The sequence below is a fragment of the Carcharodon carcharias genome, chromosome 6 (assembly GCF_017639515.1).
Source record: "Carcharodon carcharias isolate sCarCar2 chromosome 6, sCarCar2.pri, whole genome shotgun sequence".
Classification (NCBI taxonomy): Eukaryota; Metazoa; Chordata; class Chondrichthyes; order Lamniformes; family Lamnidae; genus Carcharodon; species Carcharodon carcharias.
Genome location: NC_054472.1, coordinates 143,761,985 through 143,781,850, shown reverse-complemented (window position 1 = coordinate 143,781,850; position 19,866 = coordinate 143,761,985). Strand labels below are relative to the sequence as shown.

The window sequence follows — 19,866 nt, the reverse complement described above, 5'->3', positions numbered from 1 at the left end:
ACAAGGCCCCTCCTGTGAAACCGACATGGCCTTTCTTCTGTTGGCTTTGCGAGCTTGCTATGGAGAAGTGAGGTGTGCCTAATTTGTTGGTTCTCATCAAATTTTGATCCCTCCATTCGAAGGCTAAATTTTGTCACGTGGTTTCAGGGGGCCTCTTACCTAGCTGGTCATTTTTTGAGTGAACACCAGTGCACTGACTCGTCTCTCTCAACATTTAATTTTCTATCAAGATAGCAATCAGAAATGAAGATTTCCTGAGCCAGGGGTACTTAGACCAAATGTGAAACTCAACCGTTCATTGGTTTATGATGGAATAACTCAGCACCGATGCTGAATTAAACCCTGGACAACACGGCAAAGTCGGCGAAGGTTGCATGTGATAGTCGGCGAAGGTTTTTTTTTGTGGATAGATGAGATAATCCATTGAGGCTTCAGTGCTACCAGTTATGAAATGTTAGGCTGCAACTGATTTCCTTTGACTTCCCTGCACAGACTTCCAAACTGCATGTTCTGGTGAAGCCAGAAACTTTCCTTTACGGCAGGGGATCTTCCTCCCCAAGTATATAAAGTTGAGCAACATTTCCAGAGGTGTAGGAGCAAGTTATGTCACGAAAGGGGGAAAGAGTGATAGGGAGGGATTTTAAGGAAGAGAATAAGGTAAGTGGAAAGTAGCTTAAATTGTTCAATTTCAATTTTGAAATACAAATTGTTTCTTGGGGTTACAATGATTAATGAATAAGATGGGGCTGGTTGAGAGAAGCTGTGAACCCTGAAAGTGAGGGTGCTGGAGATCCATCAGTGGGAATGTTGTGTGCCATTATTTCTCAACTGTCACCGACTGTCACATGCAACCTTCACCAACTTTGCAGAGCCAAAGGTCCAGGGTTTAATTCAGCATACCATTCTTGCAGAATGACATGAGACCGGCATCCCAATGCTGATGTCTGCTGTCGACACTCAGGCTGCCATTCTGCATCAGGCATTTGGCAGTACCAGATATGACCAATTCGTTGTCCCGAAGATAAATTTTCAAAAAATTTAGATCTCCATGACTGCAGGAAAAGCCAAGTCAGTAAATTTGTATAGGCTGGCGATGACATTGTTGAGCACCCAGAATGAGTAGCATAGGGCCTTGGGTTGGATACTGGTCATAAGAATGCAACATCAGTAGCGATAGCAACAGTGCTGGCTGGGGCAGGAAGAGTTGCCTTCCAGACATCAAAAACTACTTTAAATTTAAAGTTCCATATTTGTTGGGTGCTGTGATGTGGTTTTGTGTTTCAGGTAGATTCTGAATCATAAGCTGTCAACTGCTTGTGCAAGTTGATCAGTAAATTGTGATCTCTCCTTGTGGCTACAGTGTTGTCCCTTGTGTCTGTGCCACTCAGCAAATAGAAAACCCTTGGTTCTATGCTTAGCTGAATAGAGCCTTTAACATAATAAAACAGCCCCCGGTACTTAATGGGAATGTTAGGAAGCAAGATTAGACATTGAGCCATGCAAGGTGCTTTTCGGGCCGTTGCTAAAGAGCTTGGTCAAAGATGTATTTTTAAGCAGCCTCATGGAGGAAAGAGATAGAGAGGTTTAAGGTGGAAATTGAGATTGGGGCCTAGTGAGCTGAAGGCGGGTCTTGCAATGATGGAGCAACTAAATTGGGGATGCTCAAGAGTCTAGAATTAGATGAGCGCAGATATTTCGGAGGGTTGTGGGCAGGAGGGTATTACTGAGCTTAGGAAGGTGTTTGGCTTTGGAGAGTTGTGAAAGTATGGATGAAAGTTTTACAATTGAGACATTTTTTGACTGTTAGCTATTGTAGGTCAGAGGCCAGAGAGCACGGGAGCGTTTGAGGGAGATGAATTAACATCCTCAGATGGTTGCTGGCTTAAAACTGTTGGTTCGGAGAACCTATGAGCTCGGCAATGTTGGTGAAGTGAAATAGTATCTCTCGGGGTGTACACAGGTTACTGGTTGGTAGGAGTTAGTTCGTTGTGTACCTGTAGTTCGACATTTCAAATGTAATCCTTGTACTGTGTTCAACCAAGTCTTTTATACTTGCGATGTGTTTATGCAGAATAGGCAGAGGAATAAGCAAAACAATGCCATGTTCTCCTGGATTGCAGTGTAGACTTACTTGATCCACTGATCCTGACTGCAAAAGTCAAGGCAAGTTCAAGATGTTTATAGAGTTGCAGCCATGTATACTGTCCTTGCTGGAGGGTTGGGTGGGAGGAGAGAAGTGGAGGGGGGTGGTGTGGTTGTAGGGACAAGCAAGCAGTGATAGGAGCAGATAATCAAAAGATGTCACAGACAAAAGAACAAAAGAACACAGAGGTGTTGAAGTTGGTGATATTATCTAAACAAATGTGCTAATTGAGAATGGATGGTAGGGCACTCAAGGTATAGCTCTAGTGGGGGTGGGGGGAGCTTAAAAGATTTAAAAATAATGGAAATAGGTGGGAAAAGAAAAATCTATATAAATTATTGGAAAAAACAAAAGGAAGGGGGAAGAAACAGAAAGGAGGTGGGGATGGAGGAGGGAGCTCAAGACCTAAAGTTGTTGAATTCAATATTCAGTCCGGTAGGTACAGCCACCTATTTCCATTATTTTTAAATATTTTAAAATCTTTTATGCTCCCCCCACCCCCACTAGAGCTATACCTTGAGTGCCCTACCATCCATTCTCAAATAGCACATTCGTTTAGATAATATCACCAACTTCAACACCTCTGTGTTCTTTTGTTCTTTTGTCTGTGACATCTTTTGATTCTCTGCTCCTATCACTGCTTGCTTGTCCCTACAACCACATCACCCCCCTCCACTTCTCTCCCCCCACCCATTCCCCCCCACCTTAAACGAGCTGATATTTCACCCCTCTCCTTGGATTCACCTAGTTCTGTTGAAGGGTCATGAGGACTCGAAACATCAACTCTTTTCTTCTCCGCCGATGCTACCAGACCTGCTGAGTTTTTCTAGGTAATTCTGTTTATGTCCATTTATATGTCTGACACTGGACCCCTGAAGCAACTGCTCTACTCTGAGCTCAGCCATGGCAGGAGATTCCCCAGGAGGACAGTGGAAAGGCTTTGGGGATATCCCTGAAGAGATGCAACATCCCTGCTGACCCATAGGACTCCTGAGCTTGCGACCAAACTTAATTGACAAGTTTTATTCAAAGGCAGTGAACACATTGAGAGACTTTGGGAGCACACAAAGGCACAGTTGAGATGAGAGTGCGCACAAACCTCCAAACGTCTCATCTGCCTGACTAATTCAAGCATCACCTGTTCTGCATGCAGCAGAGCCTACAGATTGCATATTGGACTTTTTCAGCCAACTTGGAACCCATCGAATCGGAGTAGAAGTTAGTCCCCCTAGATCCCGAGAGGTTGCTAAGAATACTGTAGATAATTTTACAGTTCCAAGCTTCAATGATTATCATCGTGTGAATAGGTCCCTTGTGATGTCAGACTCACCAGTGTGCACCAGCTACTTTCCTTGGATGATGACATCGATACCCAGTGGTATAATAGATTTGTGAGAAAACTAAGTTTATGAAATGCATTTTCTAATTAGAGTTCTTTGCAATGTTGTTTATTTCAGATGAAGCTTCTTCGATACATATTGCAGTGTTAATTTGGGAGGAAATTCTATTTTTGATTTCATCCAATGTTGCTGCAGGCAGGTGGATTGTTTCCAAAGTTGATAATGTACCCAAGCTTCATCTGAGTCTTGTACAGCATGCATTAAGTTTTTCTCCTGGTCCAAGAATTTGCTCCCTCTGCCCACCACCAACCTGTGACATTTTAGATACCCTCTTAGTTTAATTTGACGGTTCTGTGTACACCCCCCCCCCCCCCCCCCCCCCCCCCACACATACACATACACACACTCACACACACACACACACACACACACACACACACACACACACACACACACACACACACACACAAAAGTAAGCATGGGTTCCTCTGGATCCCTCAGTCTGCTTCACACTAGATTGTAATATGATTGCTGGGCAGTTCAACACTCATTTTTCCTAATTGCTCTTATTCTTGGCCGCTACTTAACACCTACGCTAGAAGTGGAAATTTGTTCTGTGGGTTCATGGTGTTGAGGTGCACACCTGTATCTCCTGAGTCCAAAGTTGTTTTGGTAAAGAATATGTTGGCTCAAGGGTTTCATGATTTTTTTTGTTTTAAAATTTACGAGATATTCTAAAACCTCAGTCATGTGGTGGAGGGAATTCTATTGTAGTGTGTGGGGCCTGTGGAGGACTGTGAACGTGTTTTTGACACCTCACCGAAAGATTCAAATGAAAAGGGCGAAATGTGGCTTTTTTCAAAAAGTAAGAATATTGTCTTTATTATTCTTCCAAGAACTTGAGACTTAACATTTTATTCCTCAGTGTTTTATCTTGTTTTCTAGGATTTTAGGATAGGGTGCGGAGTTCTTCACTTCTGTTTTCTTGAGTTTAGAAATAGAATTCAATTGATTGAAAGAGTTAATTAATTGCATTTCCCTGTCTTTGTAGCATACATGAGATTGAACGTCGTGCCTTGCCAGAATTCTTCAATGGGAAAAATAAGTCCAAAAGCCCAGAAATGTAAGTGTGCCTGATCTATGTTAATATTCACACACAAGTAAGCCTCAAATGTGTTTTATAAGTTTTGATAGTCATTTTGAGTTTGGAAATCAGTATTTCAAAGTTTCTCACTTTACTCTTAACTGGGTAGAATTTTGTTCGCTGCCATGAGCTTCATCTCATGAGTTCAGTTAGATAAAGCTACTGGGTACTGGGTTACATGAACCTGTGTGGTGACCCTTGTTAAGGTTTGTTGAATGGCTATTTTTTCAGTTCCACTGAATTGAATTCCGATTCATTGCAGTTTTGAACTTTCATTTTTGAGGCTTTTCCGTTCTGTAAGTGTTCCTTTTTTTGTTCATGCCCTTTATCTTCTCTGGGAAGTACTCTTGTGGATGAGCTGGGGTTGGAATCCTGATTGCACTGATGATCCTCACAAATGGTTAAAGGTAGACAGCAACAGCCTTGTGCTGGGGTACTTAGCTTACATACAGGTGCACATGCAGAGGCATCATTTGTATGCATATGTGTATATTTGGGTGTTTCATTGAGTGACAGAATTTTGCCAAAGGCTGTGATGCTAGTAACAGTGCCAGACCAATGTATTGCTATCAGTCCACTGCTCCTCCAGCACCGTGACATTTGAATGGCAACTTTACTTCCTTACCCCTCAGTCCAAAGCTCATCATGCTGACTGCATCATTCTGACCCCCTTCTTCCATATGGATTGTAGATTTTTTTGATAAGGGGAGCCTTCGGTTAAATTATTTTTTAACTTGAATTCTTTTATATATTTGGTAGGACCTTTGCAGTGCCAGTCACACTCTGTAGATTTGCCTTTCTCGGTATAACATTTCATCTCTGGTTATCTTGTAATATATCGCAACAGGAAGATTCACCCCTTAAAGTGGATTTTGTAATGCGTTGAAACAAATTAGGTTACTGTAACGTAAATGATGATAGACAATTTAATTTACTCAACTGGAGTTCTGATTTGCTTTGACTTAAAATTAGCATTTACCCAGTATTGGATAAAGCATTTCCAATATTAATTACTCAACTGTCGAATGAAGAGGTCGCACTTGCAGTTTTGCTAGTTGAAAAAGATGCAGAATATGGGTGGACTGGTCAGGAAAACAGAACCAAAGGTTTGCACAAGAAGACAAGAATTGGGAGCAGGAGTAGACCATATTGCCTGTTCAGCCTGCGCCACCATTCAATATGATCATGGCTGATGTGGGACTTCAACTCGACCTATATGCCCTCTCCCCATATCCCTTGATTCCCTGAGGGAACAACAAACTATCAATCCCAGCCCTAAATGTATTCACCATTGGAGCATACACAACCGTCATGAGTAGAGAATTCCAAAGATTCACAATCCTTTGACTGAAATAAATTCTCCTCATCTTTGTTCTGAATAATTGGCTCCTTATCCTGAGACTCTGCCCCTGTGTTTGAGATCCCCACACCAGTGGAAACCATCTATCCTATCAAGCCCCTGCAGAATGTTGTATGTTTCAGTGAGATGACGTCTCATTCTTTTGAAGCACCAAAGAATATAGGCCCAGTTTACTCGGCCTCTCATCAGAGGACGACCCTGTCATTCCAGGGACCAATTTGGTGAACCTTCGCTGCACTGCCTCCAGTGCAAGTTTTCTTAAATGTGGAGACCAAAATTGCATACTCTTTGCTTCCTACCCATTAGTCAATCCTCTGTCAATGCTAATATATTACCCCCATGCCCATGAACCCTTATCTTTGCCTTGTAACCTTTTTTATGTGGCATGTTGTCCAATGCCTTTTGGACATCCAGGTAAATAACATTTACCCTGTGTTTTGAAGAAGAGTCACATTTGGCTTGAAACATGAATTCTGTTTCTTTTTCCACAGATGCTGCCTGACCTGAATTTTTTCAGCATTTTCTGTATTTTTTTTTACCACACCTAACCTGCTGGTTGCATCCTCAAAAAAAAACTCTTACTAAATTTTTCAAACAGGACTTCCCTTCTGTAAAACCATGTTGACTTGATCTAATCATACTACACTTTTCTAAGAGCATTGTTAAGACTCCCTTAAAAATAGATTGCAGCATTTTGTCAACAGCTGATGTTAGGCAAGCTGGCTGTAGTTTCCTGTGTTATTGCTCCCTCCTTTCTCGAAAAGCTGTGTTACATTTGGCAACTACCAATCTGATGGGACTGTCCTTGAACCTAAGGAAAATTGCAGATGGGTTAAATGCTGCTAAGTTTTTGTTTTTCTCCACAGTTTTTAATGGGTCTGCTCCTTACAAACATGAACAGGAAAATAGCTAACTTACTGCAGCCACTGTTTGGTCTTGACATCTTTTTAGAAAATAATGTGTGTGTATATATCTATATCTAGTATCATTCTCTCTGTTGTGGTTCATTGGTGTATCTGGGAGCAGGATATGGCAACATCCCGTTATGTATTTAGAATGATTCTGGCATTTACATTTTGACTTAAACCATTTTGGGTTGACTTGTACATTTATTCATTTTTCCACATCTACTAGAAAGTTTGAAAATTCATTGAAGGATTATGTTGTGGGAATTTCAACTGTTTGCCACTGTGTCAAGGTGCCTGCATTGAGCTAAAATGATTTAAGTATATACAACATCGTTGGTCTTGCCAGTCATTAGCTCCAAATGGTATCAGTGTATGATTCCTTGATAAAGTTGTGCTGACTGCATCCTGGTTTTTAATCCTCTTTAAAGTGAGTATCCATGCTTAAAATAAATAGTGAGCCCTGCTTTTTTCCTTTCATGGAGGTCTAGGTTCACTGGCCACGTCAGAATTTTTATTGCCCATTCCGAATTTTGCTTGAGAAGTTGGTGGTGGGCTGCTATGATGAACTGCTGCAGTCCATGTGGTGTAGCTACAGCCACAATACTGTTAGGAAGGGAGTTCAGGATTTTGCCCTGGTGACGATGAAGGAATGGCAATGTAGGATAGTGAGTGGCTTGGAGGGGAGCTTGCAAGTGGTGGTGTTCCCATGCATCTGCTGCCCTTGTGTTTCTTGGTGGTAGAGGTCGCAGGTAGGCAAGGTGCTGTCAAAGAAGCCTTGGTGAATTCCTGCAGTGCATCCTGTAGATGGTACACATTCCTGCCACTATGCGTGGGCGGTGGAGGAAGTGGATCTTGAAGATGGTGGATGGGCTGCCGATCAAATGGGCTGTTTTGTCCTGGATGGCGTTGAGCTTCTTGAGTGCTGTTGAACTGCACTCATCCAGGGAAGTGGAGAGTATTCTATCACCTTCATGCCTTGTAAATGGTAAACTGACTTTAGGGAGTCAGGTGGTGAGTTACTCACTGCAGAATTCCCAGCCTCTGATCTGTTCTTGTAGCCACAGTACTTATATGGCTAGTCCAATTTAGTTTCTGGTTAATGGAAAATCCCAGGAATTTGATGGTGGGGGGATTCAGCAGAGTTAATGCCATTGAATGGCAGGGATAGGTGTTTGGATTCTCTCATGTTGGGGAAGGCCATTGCCTGGTTTGTGTGTGGCTCAAATATTACTTGCTGCTTATCAGCCCAACCCTGAATGTTGTTGAGGTATTGCTGCATATGGGCTTGGCAGCTGCAGATGGTTAGGCCCAGGACACCGCCCTCAGGAACTCTTGCAATGATGTCCTGGGACTGAGATGATTGACCTCCAACAACCAGAACCTTCTTCCTTTGTGCACGGTCTGACTCCAACCAGTGGAGAAATTTCCTCGATTCCTGTTGACTCTAGTTTTGCTAGGGCTTGTTGATACCACACTTGCTCAAATGTTGACTTGATGTCAAGAGTAGTTACTCTCACCTCTGGTGTTCAGCCCTTTTGTCAATGTTTGAACCAAGGCTGTAATGATGTCAGGAGCTGAGTGGCCCTGTCAGAACACAAAGTGGGTGTCCGTGAGCAGGTTATTGTGAAGCAAATGCCATTTGACAGCACTGTCAATGACCCTTCCCATCATTTGGCTGATGATGGAGAGTAGATTGATAGGGTTGCAATTGATCAGGTTGGATTAGTCCTGCTTTTTGTGTACAGAACTTACTTGGGCAATTTTCCACATAGCTGGGTAGATGCCAGTGTTGCTGTACTGGAATAGCTTGGCTAGGGGTATGGCAAGTTCTGGAGTGCAAGTCTTCAGTACTATTGTTGGAATATTGTCAGGTCCCATAACCTTTGCGCTATCCAATGCCTTCAACCATTTATTCATACCCCATGGAGTGAATCGAATTGGCTGAAGACTGGCATCTGTAATGCTGGGGCCTTTGGAGGAGGCTGAGATGGATCATCCACTCGGCACTTCTGGCTGAAGATTGTAGCAAATGCTGATTCAGCCTTACCTTTTGCACTGCTGTGCTGGGCTCCTCCATCATTGAGGATGGGGATATTTGTGGAGCTCCCTCCTCCAGTGAGTTGTTGAATTAACCACCACCATCCATGACTGGATGTGACAGGACTGCAGAGCTTAAATCTGATCCATTGGTTGTGGGATCACTTAGCTCTGTCTATCACTTGCTGCTTATGCTGTTTGGCATGCAAGCAGTCCTGAGTTAAAGCTGCACCAGGTTGAACACCTCATTTTTAGGTATGCCTGGTGCTGCTCCTAGTGTGCCCTCCTGCACTCTTCACTGAACCAGGGTTGAGCTCCTGGCTTGATGGTAATGGTAGAGTGGTGGCTATGCTGGGTCATGTGGTTAAGTACATAAGAAATAGGAGCAGGAGTAGGCTATCTGGCCCCTCAAGCCTGCCTTGCCATTCAATAAGATCATGACTGATCTGCCCCAGGCTTCAACTCCTCTTTCGAGCCAGCTCCTCATAAACCTCAACTCTCCAATATTTCAAAAATCTATCCACCTCTTTAAATACTTTCAGTAACCTAGCCTCCACCTTTCTCTGGGATAGAGAATTCCAGGCATTCACTATTCTGAGAGAAGAAATTCCTTTGCATGTCCATTTTAAATGAGTGTCCTCTTATTCTGTAACTATGCCCCCTAGTTCGAGATATCCCTGCTAGTGGAAATCTCTTCTCAACCACTACCCTGTCAAGCCCCCTCAGAATCTTGCACATTTCAAAAAGATCACCCCTCATTCTTCTAAATGCTAATGAATAAAGGCCTAACCCATTTAGCTGGTCTTGATAAGTCAACCCCTTCATCCTAGGAATCAGCCTAGTGAATCTCTTTTGAATTGCCTCCAATGTCAGTATATCCTTTCTTAAATACAGGGACCAAAGCTACATCGTACTCCAGGTGTGGCCTCACCAACACCCTGTTGTAACAAGACTTCCCTATTTCTAAACTCTAACCCCCCTAGCAATACAGGCCAAAATTCCATTTGCTGCCTTAATTACTTGCTGCATCTGCATGCTAAAGTTTTGTTTCCTGCACAAGAACACCCAGATCCCTCTGTGCTGCACTTTTTTTGAGTCTCTCTCCATTGAAATAATCTGCTTTTTGATTTTTCCTGCCAAAGTGCATGACCTCATACTTTCCTACATTAAACTCCATTTGCCTAGTTTTAGTCCACTCACTTAAACTATCTGTATCCTTTTGCACATTCCATATGTCCTCATCACAACATGCCCTCCCACCTATTTTTGTATTGTCAGTAAATTTAGACACCTGACACTCTGCCCCCTCCTCCAAGTCATTAATATAAATAGTAAATAATTGAGGTCCTTGTGACACTCCACTAGTTACATCTTTCCAACCTGAAAAAGATTCATTAAGCCCGACCCTCTGTCTTCTTTGTGTTAACCAATCCTCAATCCATGCGAATACGCTACTCCCAATATTGTAAACTCCTACCTTGTGCAATAACCTTTTTATGTGGCACCTTGTTTAATGCCTTCTGGAAACCCAAATACACTAGACTTACTGGTTCCGGTTCATCAACTCTGCTTGTTATATCCTCAAAGAACTCTAGCAAATTTGTCAAACATGATTTCCCTTTCACAAAACCATCTTGACTCCGCTTGATTGCGTTAGGTTTTTCTAAATGTCCTGCTACTTCTTCCTTAATAATGGGCTTGAGCATTTTCCGAACAGCAGATGTTAGGCTGACTGGTGCTTTTTGTCTCCCTTCTTGAAAAGGGGCCTCACATTAGCGGTTTTCCAATCCACTGAGTTCTTGAATATTTCAACTAATGCCTCCACTATCTCTGCAGCCACTTCCTTTAAAACCCTTGGATGCAGACCATCAGGTCTTGGCGACTTGTCTGCCTTGAGTCCCATTAGTTTGTCAAATATTTGACCCTTGTGATAAAGACTGTTAAAAGATTTTTTCCTCCCATTTGCTCCTTGCTTATATGATATTTTTAGGATGTTTATAGTGTCCTCCACTGAGAACCAATGTAAAATATTGGTTTAAATTATCTGTCATTTCCCTGTTCCCCATTATCAATTCTTCAGTTGCATCTTCCAAGGGTCCCATGCTCACTTTAGCCACTCTCTTTTTATATACTTGGTGAAGCTCTTGCTGTTTGATTTTATATTTCTTGCCAATTTACTTTCATAATCAGTTTTCTCCCTCTTAATTAGCTTTTTAGACATTCGCAGCTGGTTCCAAAAAAAAATCAATTTCCCAATTCTCTGGCCTACCAGTAGTTTTAGTTGCTTTGTTTGCCTTAGTTTTTTATTGGGTGCTCTCCTTGACCACCTTCGCATCGAGTCCTTTTTGACCGGGATAAATTTTTGCTGAGTGTTAAGTAATATCTGCTTAAATGCCTGCCACTGCTCATTCACTGACCTTCCCCCTTAGTCAATTTTCCCAGCCTGCTTTAGACAACTCTTTCTTCACACCTCTGCAATTGCCCTTATTTAAGTTGAGGACACTGGTTTGAGACCTGAGTTGCTCACCCTCGAACTGAATTTGAAATTCTACCATGTTGTGATCGCAACCCCAGAGAGGATCCTGAACTATGATGTATCTTAATAATCCACCTCATTACACATTACTAGATCTAAAAGAGCTTGTTCCTGGGTAGGTTCTGTCACGTATTGCTCTCAGAAACGACCCCTGATGCACTCTATAAATTTGTCTTTCTTTGTTACCCCTGCCAATCTGATGTGCCCAATCAATATGCAGATTAAAATCATGCATGACAATTGTGGCGCCCTTCTTACACAACTGCATTATTTCCCAATTTATATTTTGTCTTACAGTGAGGCAATTCTTTGGGGTCTTTATAGATGACTCCCACCTGTGACTTCTTCCCCTTTCTGTTGTGTGTTTCTGCCTAAACTGATTCCACATCATGATCTATTGCACTACATCACTACTCACCAGTGCACTGTTGCTTTCCTTTATTAACAAAGCTACCCACCTCCTTTTCCTCCTTGCCTATTTTTCCAAAATGTCGAATACACTTGGATATTGTGTTCCCAATCTTGGTCACCCTGCAACCATGCCTCTGTAATAGCTATCAAATCATATACATTTATTTCTATTTGTGCTGTCAACTCATCTATTTTGTTACAAATGCTGCGTGCATTTAGATTAAGAACCTTAAGCTTTGACTTTTGACCATTATTGCTCATTCTGGTTCTGATGTCTGCTCATATTTTCTGCCCCTTCCTGTCACACTTTGATTATCGTTCGCCTCTTCACTACCCTGCACCTCTGCTCCCTCGTTTTTTCTTGATTTTTAAAAATCTTTCCTTCAATTGAAACCCCCCGCCCCCCCAAATAGTTTAAAGTCCTATCAACAACCCGAGTTAAGCGATTTGCCAGGACACTGGTCCCAGCATGATTCAAATGAAGCCCATCCCAATGGAACACTTCTCTCCTTCCCCAGTATTGGTGCCCATACCCAATGAATCGGAACCCATTTCTCCCACACCAATCTTTGAGACACGCATTTACCTTTCTAATTTTATTTACCCTACGCCAATTTGCACGTGCACAGCTAGTAATCTGGAGATTATTGCCATTGTGGTTCTGCTTTTTAATTTAGCCCCGAGCTGCTCTTAGTGCCTCAGCAGAACCTCTTTCCTAGTCCTACCCATACCGTTGGTACCTACGTGGACCACAACATCCTTTCCCTCCCATCCAAGTTTCTCTCCTGTCCAGATGAAGATGTCCTTAACCTTGGTACTAGGTAGGCAACAAAGCTTTCACGGCTCTCTTTGCTGCAGAGAACAGTATCTATCCCTCTAACTATGCTATCCCCAATTACAAGTACAATTCTCTTTTCTCCTTGCACTTCAATGGCCCTCTGCAGCACGGTGCTGTGCTCGGTACGCTCATCCTCCATGCAGCCTGTGCCCTCGTCCATACCGGGAGAACCTTGTACCTATTGGACAAGGGCACTGGCTGAGGCTCCTCCAAAGCTAAATTCTGGTTCCCTATACTGCCTCACTTACAGTCACAGCCTCCTGTCCTTGACCACAGTCCAAATTTGATGTAATTAATCTAAGGGGTGTGACTGTCTCCTGACAGTGTCCAGGTAACTCTCTCCCTCTTTGATGTGTCCACAGCTTGGACTCCAGCTCAACAACTCTGAGCCGAAGTTCCTCAAGCAGCCAACACTTGCTGCAGATTTCGTCACTGTGGATCGCACTGGTGTCCCCCTGTTTCCCACATAACTGCAGCTGCAACACGTTGCCTGCCCAGCCGTTTCTATTCTGTTTATCTAATTAATTAATTTGGAAGTTAAATACTTTAAAAGTTAGTTTCTTAACTGTACTCTTCAGCTGTAATAACATGTCCTGATTTAAACCAGTTGACCAATCAAAAGAGACAAGGAAGATATACCTACCGATCACCTGCTTGTTTTTCTTTGACGTCATACTTTGCCTCTGATAGAAACAGGTGGCCCTCTCACGCACTCCTCCAGGTGCTGCTGCCTGCCTGTCCCAGGGTGGTCCTCTTGTGCACTCCTCAGATTGTATTTGAGTACAGTTCTGCTGCTGTTATCGGCCTACAGTGCCTCATGGATGCCCAGTCTTGAGTTGCTATATCTGTTCGAAATTTGTCACATTTAGCACAGTGTTCGTCCACACAACATGATGGAGGGTATCCTCAATGTGAAGGCAGGACTTTGTTTCAATAGTGATGGTGCAGTGGCCACTCCTACCTTTGTTTACTTTGTGACTTTGTAGTGGTTTGATACAACTGAGTGGCTTGTGAGGCAATATTTTTATTTATTCGTTCATCAGAGTGCTTTTAAGAGTCAACCACATTGCGGTGGGTCTGGAGTCCCATGTAGGCCAGACCAGGTAAGGATGATATATTTCCTTCCCTAAAAGGATGTGAGTAAACCATATGGATTTTTACAACAATCGACAATGTCTTCATGGTCATCATTAGACTTTTAATTCCAGATTTTTTTAAAAATTCAAATTCCACCATCTGCCATGGCAGGATTTGAACCTGGGTCCCTGGAACATTACCCTGCGTCTCTGGATTACTAGTCTAGCAACATTACCACTATGCCATCACCTCCCCCGAAGCCATCAGCTCCCCCAAAGATACTGGGCCACTCTCGATGATGGACATTGAACTCCTTCACCCAGAGTATATTATGTACGCTAGCCACCCTTGGTGGTTCTTCTAAGTGGTGTCTGACATGGAGGAGCATTGATTCATCAGCTGGGTGGGGCAGGAGGTGGTAACCAGCAGGAGGCTTTTTTGACCATGTTTGACCTGTTGCCACCAGACTTCATTAAAGTCATGCCTGTCAGGCTATTGGTTGACTCATCTGTAGGACAACCCTCTCAATTTTGATAGAAGCCCCAGATGTTGGTAAGGAGGACTTTGCAGCATCAACAGGGCTGGGTTTGCCATTGTCGTTTCCAGTGCCTAGGTCGTTGCAGTGTAATCTGCAGTCCAGTTTCTTGCTGTTTTGTAGACTTTGTAGCATAAAATTGTGTCACTTCTAAATCAAGAACATGAACAATATCAAGGCTGTAACTAATTCTGGTTCAAAGGACTTGTTTAAATCCTCTTGGGGAATGAGCAAAAACTATGGTGTCTTGACAGGCAGTGTTTGCTTTTTTTTCTGTCCTTGGGAAATGATTCATTATATAGGTTCTGTTCACGGTCACTGAGTATCCCATGTGGTGCAATAACCTTGACTCTAGAACCAATTCAGAACCCACCTTGTGTGATTTTTGTTTATATCTCTGATCTCAGTACCTGTCACTTCAGGAAAAAGTTAATTTTTTTTCCCGTGTTTATACACCAACAGATATTTGGCATACCGAAACTTTATGATTGACACCTATCGGCTAAATCCTCAGGAATATCTAACTAGTACATCTTGTCGCAGAAATTTAACTGGTGACGTTTGTGCGGTCATGAGGTAAGGACACTGTATTTTGTGGAGGAGAGCAGAAGTTGCCTCATGTGAAAACTTCCAATAATGAGCAATTGAAGGTGATACCAACTTGAATGTTTGAGCGCTGCCCTCGCTCAGCCTGATGGAGACTCTGACTATGTTCAACCATTGTGTAGTTTGTCTTAGATTGCTTTAAGATTGTGCGTTTAAGTTCCGCACCAGATTGGTGCTTTCGTGTGGTGTATTGAAGGGTTAACTGTATTGCCAGCAGGTGCTGTCCTTTGGATGAATCGTTAACATCACTTCACCTGTTCAGGTGGATGTCAATTCCACAATAGGAAGCAAGTTTTTCTTCATCTGAACCAATCCAATCTAAGATGTGCTTGCAGAAGTTGAATTGAGGAGCAGGTGGTCTGTATGTCAAACTCCATAAACTCACTGGTGTTCCATATCCCTCAGTCTGTTGGAAAGGGGAGGTATTTTATATTCACTCACTCAGCATTTTAATCACAACATTTTAGAACATGTGTGATTAGTATCAAAGATGTGTAAAACTTGGTATACAATGAGAGCATTTAGTTATTCCACTGTTGGGGGGGAGAAAAGAAACTTGTTTCTGCTGTCAGATGATTTAAATCACTGGTGCTGTAGTCAGATCCTTGTTGAAGGGACATCATTCTGCCCCTCCCCTTCTGTTTCCTCTTTCCCTTTCCCATGGTTGTGTGACAGCAATATTTGAGTCTAGAGGTTAAATCTGTTTCTGGGGGAATGATGATGGGGGGGCAGACATGTCGGTGGATGATGAATATAATACACATCAATAGATAATTCAACTGCAAAAAGACTTGGGCAGCTTGTCAGCGTTCCAGGACAAAATAGTCGGTTTAGTTGGTGCTGAGCAAATGCCCTCAGGAACCACCCACTTCTCTGCCAGAACAATATGGCTGAACTATGGAATGTGTAGAGTTTAGATTGCAGCAACCTGCCAAAATTTGTGCAATATCAGTTAGTCATGTTGATAGTCATTATGGCACACAAGCAGGCCATTCCATGCCAGCTCTCTGTTGTGCAATCCAGTCAGTCCCATTCCTCGTTGTCCTGCGAGTTTATTTCCCTTGTACCCATCCGTTTACTTTTGAAATCTTTGTCCTTTTTTCACCACCCCCCATTGTCATTACCACTCACTGCGTTTTTTGGAAAAAGGTTTCTTCCTCAGAATTCCTCCTGTATTTTGCCCAAACATTAAATCTGTGCCACCTAGTCCTTTTAAGATCAGCAAATGCAAGCAGCTTTGCTTTGTTCCCCTTGTCTAAACCTGTTATAATCTTCCCTCAACCTTGTTTGCTCCAAGGAGAATAACCCCAGCTTCTCCAACCTAGCCTTGTGGCTAAAATTCCTCTGGAACCTTTCTGGTAAATCTCCTGTGCATCCTCTGGAGGACCTTCATATTCTTCCCAAAATGTGGTGAGCAGAACTGGACATAATACTCTGAGACCAAACCCAAGCTTGATAAAGGTTCAGCATGGCTTCCTTGTTTTTGTATGCAACATCTGCTGAACCAGCTCAAGGACCCATATGCTTTCCACATTACTGTCTTGATATATCTTGTCCCCTTCAAAGAGATATATGCATTAACACCTGGCCCTGATGTCTCTGCACACGACTGTGCCATTAAGTCTATTTTGCCTCCCCCTATCCTTTCAGTCAAAATGCATCACTTCACACTTGTTTGTGAGATTCCATCTGTCAATTCCGCTAGTTGGCTATGTCCTGTTGCAGTTTGTTAATGTCATCCTCACTATTTACCACACCTCAACATTTGCTATCTGCAAACTTTGAAATTTTACTTGGGTATTCCAATATCCAAGTCGTTTATGTTTGGATTTTGGCATCTGACCTTCTCTGGAGACAATGAACTGTGCTTAGGGTGTATGTGACTTTGGCATTGAACGTCTGTTGTGGCTGTTGAGGCCGATTCATGAGTCGCAGTCTCTTCTCCAGCAGGCATAGATGAATAGTGTTGGCCTGAGGTTGACTTGATTTTCTTTTCTTTTATCCTTTTGGTGGGCTCTTTTCTGCCATCTGGCCATTTTTTTTGTCCTCTGTTTTTTCTGCACCCTTTCTGACTGTTTCCAGGCACTCAGGTCAGCAGCAAGGACTTCCCATGCATCGACTCCGATCCCGGTCAACTTTGTCTTGTATTCTTGCATTGCAGGTGTGGGTTACTTGTTTCGTGCTGCTAGCAAGTTCGCCTTGGAGCATGTCTTTGGGGATGCAGCCACCGTCTGTTCAGCTCACAGGATCCTGCAGTGGAGTTGCAGCTGACTTGAAGTCAAACAAGCTAGGGATCCCTGCATGCTGTTGTATTTTTCTGATCTGCAAGGAGATGCCCAATATTCGCCTGAAGCTGTTCAGTATTTTTCTTGACTTGCATAAGTTGCCCATACCTTGCTATTGTAAAGGAGACTGATGAGAACACACAGCTTTCAGTTTTTGTTGAGTTTGCTATTGGCCACACTCGACTTCTCGACTTTGACATGACAGCTTGCGGCCTTGCTGAAAGCAGCACTAAGATTGCCATCAAGAAACAGGTTGCTGGTAATGGTTGATGCAAGGAATGTGAACCTATGAACGACCTCCAGAGTGCAGCTATTGGTGTTGATGAAAGATAGACACTCTGTCTTAACCCATAACTTTGGTCTTCTTGACGCTGATTGTCATTCGACACTCCTTGCCAGGCTCGGGAGAGCTAATAGTCAAAACTCCTTGCTGGGCTTGGGAGAACAGATCTATAAGCTGTTGCAAGTGAACTTCAGTCTGGGATAGCAGTGTGGTGTCATCAGCAAACAGCAACTCATGAATTAGAACATTATGCAGTTGGCTCTTGACATGCAGTGTTGCCAAGTTGAACAGCTTGTGGTTGGGGGTGGAGTGTGGGTGTGTGTATCATTCACCATGACTTGCTGTTTTTTGTGCAGCCAATTTTTATCCAAGCTGGCATTGACTCTCCTATTCAGTGAGCCTCAGGTATGTTAACCAGCCTTTTGTGGCATTTGTCACATGCTTTGAGACCACATCCACTGTATTCCCTTCATCAATCGTCTGTTACTTTATCAAAAACAATCAATTGGACTAGTCAAGCCCGCCCTGCCTTTTACAATGCCTCCCCAAGTGATTGTGGATTTTTTTCTCTTATTGTTGGAGCATCAGTGCTGTTAAACTGACTTTTAGTTGCTTAGGATGTCCAATACACCCTTTTTGTCACCATTGCCACTTTTCAATGATCTAGCACCTCCCCCATATCTAGTATTCTCCCATAGACACTTGGTCCATCTCATTCCCCAGCACCAGATCCTGCAATTCCTTTTTTTGTTGTTGGACTGAGAATACACCGGCCATGGAATTTCTCCTGAGTACCAAAATTTGTTCCCTTTGCCCTTTACTCAAGTACTCTATCCCAGTTGATACTTGGGTAGTTAAACCACTCTATAGTTCCTGCACATCTGTTACTTCTCTGCAGATCTGCACTCTTGCTATTTACTTGGAGGCCTGTAGGATACCCTCAGGGCTGTGATTATACTCTTTGTTGCTCCTCAATTGTACCTAAAATAGATTCTGTCCTTGCCCCTGAAAGATATCATCTCTTTCCAACACAATGCTTCCCTAATATTACTGCATTTCACTTCTTCCCATTTTCTTCTCCATCTTTTCTGAACACTTTGTACCCGTGAATATGTAGCACCCAGTTCTCACCATTTTTAAACTCTGTTCCAGTTATTCTTTTTTTAAAATTCATTCATGGGATGTGGGCTTCGCTGGCTGGGCCAGCATATATTGCCCATCCCTAGTTGCCCTTGAGAAGGTGGTGGTGAGCTGCCGCCTTAAACCGCTGCAGTCCATGTGGTGAAGGTACACCCAGTGCTGTTAGGAAGGGAGTTCCAGGATATTGGCCCAGCGACGGTGAAGGAACGGCAATATATTTCCGAGTCAGGATGGTGATTGACTTGGAGGGGAACTTCCAGGTGGTGTTCCCATCTATCTGCTGCCCTTGTCCTTCTTGATGATAATGGTTGTGGGTTTGGAAGGTGCTATTGAAGGAGCCATGGTGAATTCCTGCAGTGCATCTTGTAGATGGCACGCACTGGTGCTACTGTGTGTTGGTGGTGGTAGGAGCGAATGTTTGTGGATGTGCCAATCAAGTAGGCTACTTTGTCCTGGATGGTGTCAAGCTTCTTGAGTGTTACTGGAGCTGCTCTTATCCAGGCAAATGGGGAATATTCCATCGCACTCCTGACTTTTGCCTTGTAGATGGTGGACAGGATTTGTGGACTCGGGAGGTGAGTTACTTGTCACAGGATTTCTAGCCTCTGACTTGCTCTCGTAGCCACAGTATTTTTATGGCTGGTCCAGCTCAGTTTCTGATCAGTGGTAACCCCAGGATGTTAATAGGTGATTCAGTGATGGTAATGCCATTGAAAATTAAGGGGCTGTGGTTGGGTTCTCTCTCTTGTTGGAGATGGTCGTTGCCTGACACTTGTGTGGTGTGAATGTTACTTGTCACTTGTCAGCCCAAGCCTGGATATTGTCCAGGTCTTGATGCATTTGGATGTGGACTGCTGCCTTGGTATGCTTCTATCTAATATGGTGCTGTTTTCCTTCTCTAGCACGACCCAATGCGAACTTTATTCCTTATTCTTTGTTTCTCTTTTCTACCCCGATAAGTTGGTGCCCACTTCTCTGCCAATTTGGTTTAAATCCTCCTGAACTACACTTGTGATCCTCCCCATGAGGCCATTGATCCCAACTCTGTTGAGGTGGAACCCATCCCTTTTGATGGGGTCTGTCTTGCCCTCGAACTGGTCCCAATGTCCCAAGAATCTGAAGCCCTCCCTCCTGCACATGTGTCTTGCATGCATTGCATTTTGTGTGTGGCACTGGGAGTAACGAAGAGATTCATAACTTACAAGCCCTACCTTTTTTACTTT

General features: G+C 43.2%; 1 protein-coding gene across 4 annotated transcripts in view; it reads left to right on the top strand.

Moving 5' to 3' along the window:
• The window catches only part of smarcc1a (SWI/SNF related, matrix associated, actin dependent regulator of chromatin, subfamily c, member 1a), a 223,774-nt gene that overhangs the window by 62,596 nt on the left and 141,312 nt on the right, over positions 1–19,866 (top strand). For all 4 annotated transcript variants that reach the window (XM_041189167.1, XM_041189168.1, XM_041189166.1 and 1 more), the window contains 2 exons: positions 4,535–4,606; positions 14,792–14,905. In XM_041189167.1, coding sequence (XP_041045101.1) covers positions 4,535–4,606; positions 14,792–14,905 — 186 coding nt within the window. The remainder of the gene's footprint in view (positions 1–4,534; positions 4,607–14,791; positions 14,906–19,866) is intronic.